General features: G+C 36.7%; 1 protein-coding gene across 1 annotated transcript; it reads left to right on the forward strand.

The window, feature by feature from the left end:
• The first annotated feature begins 341 nt into the window (after positions 1–341).
• On the forward strand, positions 342–5,872 carry LOC138326467 (potassium voltage-gated channel protein Shaw-like). Its single transcript, XM_069272569.1, has 3 exons — positions 342–360; positions 3,385–3,650; positions 4,026–5,872. Exons 1-3 carry the CDS (start codon positions 342–344, stop codon positions 5,169–5,171), a joined length of 1,431 nt encoding a protein of 476 aa, XP_069128670.1. The 3' UTR covers positions 5,172–5,872.
• The last annotated feature ends 594 nt before the right edge of the window (positions 5,873–6,466 follow it).

Raw genomic sequence — 6,466 nt, forward strand, 5'->3', positions numbered from 1 at the left:
GATTGCGATTAATGCTTAAATCATATCAGGATTTTATAATGAAATTATCAATCAACATATCCGAACTAGAAATATTACATCATAAACCCAGGGTAAAGCGGAAAACCTCCCCAAAACAACAGGGTGAATGTTAATTGATGCGTAATACTATCGATCATGTAATATACCTTTGGTAATAATACAACTCCGTATTAGTGAATGGAATGTTGTGAAGGTTAAGGTATCCTAAAGCCAGTATGTATGGTATGTTATGAAGGTTGGGGTATCATATAGCAAGAATGTATGGAATGATGGGAAGATTGGGGTATCATATAGCCAGTATGTATGGTATGTTGTGAAGGATGGGGCATCCTAAAGCCAGTATGTATGGAATGATGTGAAGGTTGGAGTATCCTATAGCCAGTGTGTGAGGTATGTTGTGAGAGTTGTGGTATCCTATAGCCAGTATGTATGGTATGTTGTGAAGGTTGGGGTATCCTAAAGCCAGTATTCATGCTATGTTATGAAGGTTGGGGTATCCTAAAGTCACTATGTATGGTATGTTGTGAAAGTTCGGGTATCCGATAGCCAGTATGTATGGTATGTTGTGAAGGTTGGGGTATCCTATAGCCAGTATGTATGGAATGATGTGAAGGTAATGGTATCCTAAAGCCAGTATGTGAGGTATGTTATGACAGTTGGGGTATCCTAAAGCCAGTATGCATGGTATGTTGTGAAGGTTGGGGTATCCTATAGCCAGTATGTATGGAATGTTGTGAAGGTTGGGGTATCCTATAGCCAGTATGTATGGAATGTTGTGAAGGTTTGGGTATACTATAGCCAGTGTGAGAGGTATGTTGTGAAGGTTGGGGTATCCTATAGCCAGTAGGTATAGAATGTTGTGAAGTTTGGGGTATCCTATAGCCAGTATGTATGGTATGTTGTGAAGGTTGGGGTATCCTAAAGCCAGTATGTATGGTATGTTGTGAAGGTTGGGGTATCCTAAAGCCAGTATGTATGGTATTTTATGAATTTTAAGGTATCCTTAAGTCAGAGTATATGGTATGTTATGAAGGGTGGGGTATCCTATAGCCAGTATGTATGGAATGTTGTGAAGATTAGGGTATCCTATAGCCAGTATGTATGGTATGTTGTGAAGGTTGGGTATCCTATAGCCAGTATGTATGGTACGTTGTGAAGGTTGGTGTATCCTAAAACCAGTATGTATGGTATGTTGTGAAGATTGGTGTATCCTATAGCCAGTATGTATGATATGTTGTGAAGGTTGGGGTATCCTCTAGCCAGTATGTATGATATGTTATGAAGGTTGGGGTATCCTATAGCCAGTATGTATGGTATGTTGTGAAGGTTGGGGTATCCTATAGCCAGTATGTATGGTATGTTGTGAAGGTTGGGGTATCCTATAGCCAGTATGTATGGTATGTTGTGAAGGTTGGGGTATCCTATAGCCAGTATGTATGGCATGTTGTGAAGGTTGGGGTATCCTATAGCCAGTATGTATGGTATGTTGTGAAGGTTGGGGTATTCTATAGCCAGTATGTATGGAATGTTGTGAAGGTTGGGGTATCCTAAAGCCAGTATGTATGGTATGTTGTAAAGGTTGGGGTATCCTAAGGTCACTATGTATGGTATGTTGATACTTGTCTAGTGTTCCCTATAGTAGGTCAATTGGACATTTGAAGTATCCGTGTGAGGAAATGTTATTGTATTTCATTTTAGTATTTATTATTGGGAAGCAAACTTGTGACCGAGTACTTATAAGTGTTTGATGAATAATATTTAAGATTGTGTAACTGTATCACTAGTGATGTATGGTGTCGTCTGGTGTGGAAACACATACAACATAGTGTCGTCTGCTCACGTTTATATCTGAGTTGAACATCACACCACTGCAGTTTGAAATATTAGAAAAAGGTCACTTAAGTTTTGTTAACATTTTTGTTACACCAGTATCGTTTATCTATTCATTCTCACCTAAGTGTCGTCTGTGTCTGCAATGATAATTGAACTACACATTTAGGATATACTTGGTATCATCTAGTTTTTGTTTAATTTGTTCCATTTATTAAATCGATCAAACCGACTCAAGTGATGGGGTGGTATAAATGGTTTATCCGCGGCTAAAAGACCTCAAAGGTGCAAAACTGTCGTACATTCACTAATAAGTATTACATAGAATAGGCAAAACTGTAATTTGAAAATCCATTATCAATATGTATCATTTGAATACTAATTATCACCATACAAGAATATTTTGTTCATTGATTTCAAACTGTTCATTCTTACTGTAGTGATGGAAATCAGAGCAGTAAGAAAACAATCAATGATATAATGTTTGGTACAGAAGGCTGACAACACATTGTCGTCCGAAGACACTAGTGTCGTCTGCTTCTTTTTATATGCGTTAGCATTATAGGTAGAATACCAAGTTATTTATAAGTGCACATGGACTTAAAAATAACTTCATCTTGTCTCATTGTTTAAATGATTTACGAAATAACTTGCTTGGTAATTATATATATATAAGTTCCGCTCCACTTTTGCTTAGTCTTAGATTCTTCACATTATCATGCACATATAGATTGCATATATTCTACACTAAATTCTCTCAAACCTACACGAGTAATACTGGCTGATACAGTGCAATACACTGATGTCGTCTGAGGCTGTATTGCATGGCTACCCATGCAATAAAGCCTTGTGATGTTACAGCGTCAACACAATTACTATTTTCTCGGTGCAATTTTAACAATTTTTTCAAAAAGTCGGCTGATTTACTTTGAAAGATACATATAACGGGATTTACGTTGAAAATATCACGTAATTTTAATGTATTACTTGCAGTCGCGATTTTATCAAATTATTTCAAATGTTGGAAAATCATAGTTGTAAAATTCAAATAAAACGTTGAGGCATGAGAGAAAAAATACTCTTTCAGATGTGGATATGAAGGATAAGGATTTTCTACCCTCGAGATCACAAAATGTTGCACAACCCTCGGCAAGCCTCGGGTTTAACTAGATTTTGTGACCCTCGGGTTGAATATCCATATCCTTCATATCCACATATGAAAGAGTCTTATAGTCACATGCTTGTTAACATATCATTACATTTGCGTTTGATAACCTGTGAAGTATTCAAATTTCAATCGGTTGTGCTTTTCGCTTTGTTAAAAGAAATTTCCTTGACAGAAAAGAATAATAATTTATGTTTGACTTCTTCCTTACGTTTTACTTTCTTTATTAAAAACAAAAGTAAAAACAAACAATCATCTATTTAAAACTACAGCATGTAAACATAGGTTTGCGTGAGAATTACTTTTATGTGAGAGTGATCTCCCTTACACAAGCTAAGTAATGCTAAGCCTGTAGTGCTTCTTTACAGGGGAACTCCATGTGCCATTAGAAGTATGTGGTGCCGTGGTAAAGCGAGAGTTGGACTACTGGCAGGTGAACCAGTACTGTATAAAGTCGTGTTGCTGGCGACACTACCGTTCTTACATTGAGAACAAGGCAATTCTCGACTCCTTCAACCGCAGTCTGGAGAAAGAACGAGTTCATATTAACTTAGACAATTACATTGGATGGAAACGCTTTCAAATGAAGATATGGATGATCTTGGAACACCCAAGGACATCTCGCGTGGCTATGGTATGTATATACAAAATTAAATCAGATATACCTTTTGAAAAAGTAAAACAATATTACGATTTTCATTTCCTTAATTAATTGATTCATTCTTTTGATGAGGAATTGGTATAACATTAAGCTTATTAATGCCGTCTTTTGGTTGCTTAAATACTCAGTTAAATCTCCGTTAAATGTGACTTTTTTGCCATTAAATTTAAATTCAACTACTTACGGTGATTTTTCTCAGTAATTCCGGCTTTACTCCATCATATAACGCTAGTATGGTCTTAAACGACTCTGGCTGTTAATAGAAAGTTGAACAAATCAAATCAAACTGAGCTATTTTTGGAACTGAACTGTGAACATGATTGATAGTCCTACTTGTTGTCATTACAGATATATGGAGTCGTGTCCCTGATGTTTGTGGTTGTATCTATCCTCGGCTTCTGCCTAGAATCCTTACCAATGTTGCAAAAGCCCGTTCGAAATATCACTCGTTCCGTAAATACAACTGGCGGATGTGAAGGTGCTGGTGCACAGGCAATGACTCAAAACGAGGCTCTTAATATACTTGACATCATTTGCACGGTCTATTTTACCATCGAATTGGCGGTCAGATTCTGTTTTGCTCCAGAGAAAATACGATTTGTTCGTTCTATGATGAATATCATTGATTTGTTAGCTTTAGTTCCCCTGTATATGCAACTGCTCATCTTTAATACGGAGGATTTAAATTCATGCTACGTAAATGGGCGGCTTGTGATTGAAATTATGTTCTTGTTAAGAATAGTTAGAATGTTTAGAATCATGCATCTTGTGAAACACTACCAAGCTCTGAAGATATTGGTGTATGCCCTTAAGGCCAGTGTCCAGGAGTTGCTCATGCTTGCTATATTCCTCATCATCGGTATGCTTGTATTTGCATCCATGATTTACTATGCAGAACGAAAGGACGCCGTGCAACCAAGCGATACTTTCAACACGATTCCAATTGGATTCTGGTGGGCCCTAATTACGATGACTACAGTTGGTTACGGTGACGTATTTCCTACCCAACCAATCGGATACGTTGTAGGGGCCGCGTGTGCTGTCAGTGGTGTACTTATGATAGCACTGACAATTCCCGTAATATCAAACAACTTCACGCTCTTCTATACACATGTTAGATCACGTGGTACAAAGGAGGAGGAGCGTGATAGATACAGAAATAGTATGAGCACGTGCGTGAATAATCCGTTTAGAGAGGATACGGTAATAAGCCAGTCGGAAGAAGATGGATACGGTACAATATCGTTACTGGAAGAGAAGAGAAAACCGTCCAGCGGGTCCGTCATCGAAACGTATATGAATGGTCATGCTGCTACACTCAGGAATTTTCCAGGAAGGAAATCACCAAAATATAAGCACTTCCAAAAGCTGGCGGAGGCTTCCTCTATGAACGATGTAGTTATTCGTAATGCCGAGTTCGACTGGCAAAGAACCAATAGTGATAAGGCGCGTTCGGACGACGGAGTGGCTTATAATGGAGAGACAATACTGTAGGCATTATATCACCTATCTAATTTCACCGTGATCAGGAGAACGAACAAGCTGGTATCGCAACAACGATTGTTTCCACACATGCAGTAATTGTGGTGTCCATGAAAGTTTAGTTTGTGAATGGTATTTCTGGAGGGTTGACATGGATCCTGCGGAGATCAAAAGCATTGAATGGCAGATGTTTTATGCATATTTTCAATGCGATATGAATAAAATACGATGAGACATACAAGAAGAGGGTTTGGCAATAAGGGTTATGTTAAAGGCTAAAAACATAAAAGACCTTCTGTGAAGGTTGAGAATGATTATGAAGCCTGGTTATAACAATTTTAACGTAATCCATAACTAATGGTTTTATATCTTAGATTGTTGCTATCCAAGATGAATGTAAAAAGGACTCAATAAAGAAAAACAACTTTACATATTCACGATTATAAACAATTTACAACACACAATCAGTAATTCAGTTCAATGAACAAGTTTATGGCAATTTCTAATTCTTCTTCTTTTTATACCAAATCTTTAGCTATATATACCATTGACCAATTACCAGGTCGTATGTCGTCACGCTACGTGCTCGCACACGCACATGCACTTATTCCAAATCGGTGAAAGTGTCATAATATATAAACAATACAAAATCACGTGCTGTTTGGTAGCTCACGAACCGTAAGATTGATCCGCAAACATGGTATGTATTTAAAATAAGGGTTACTAACGTGTAAAATATAATAACTTCGACATAATTAATGACGTTTGCATATGTCAATCGAACAAAATTCCACGTTTGAGTGATGAATTTCAAAATATTTAACTCTCATATCTGATATTTATATTTACGACATAGGTATAACATATGGTGTGCGAACTTAAAATTTAAAATGATAGCAGATAAAACTATGACTTTTGTTCCAAACCAAATGAACGGAAACTAAGTACCATTCTTTCAGTAGGTGCGACTCAGATACTGTTTCTTCCGTATCTCTCATGGTTTGTACCACTCTTTGTTTATATAATAAAAAAAACATCGAAAGATGTCCATTCATGATTACAGTAAATGGTGTTAATATTGAAAGAAGGGGACATTTGAACATCGAGAGGAGTGATACGAATAAGACGGTGTATCAGAAACATATAAAATTGATTTAATAAATTAAATATCTTGTAATTAAAGTAAAGGAAATTAAAAATGATTAAACAAATGTTAAACAATTTTTCTTCAAAGAGAGGCAAAAACCAAAATGTTGAGCACTGCTTTCGATATTAATAAATACTTATATATATCGGTAAGTATATCG

Source organism: Argopecten irradians, chromosome 6 (genome assembly GCF_041381155.1).
Source record: "Argopecten irradians isolate NY chromosome 6, Ai_NY, whole genome shotgun sequence".
Classification (NCBI taxonomy): Eukaryota; Metazoa; Mollusca; class Bivalvia; order Pectinida; family Pectinidae; genus Argopecten; species Argopecten irradians.

Coding starts and splice junctions, on each gene's coding strand:
- LOC138326467 (XM_069272569.1), top strand. Junction 3,651..4,025: donor GGACATCTCGCGTGGCTATG/GTATGTATATAC, acceptor TTGTCATTACAG/ATATATGGAGTCGTGTCCCT.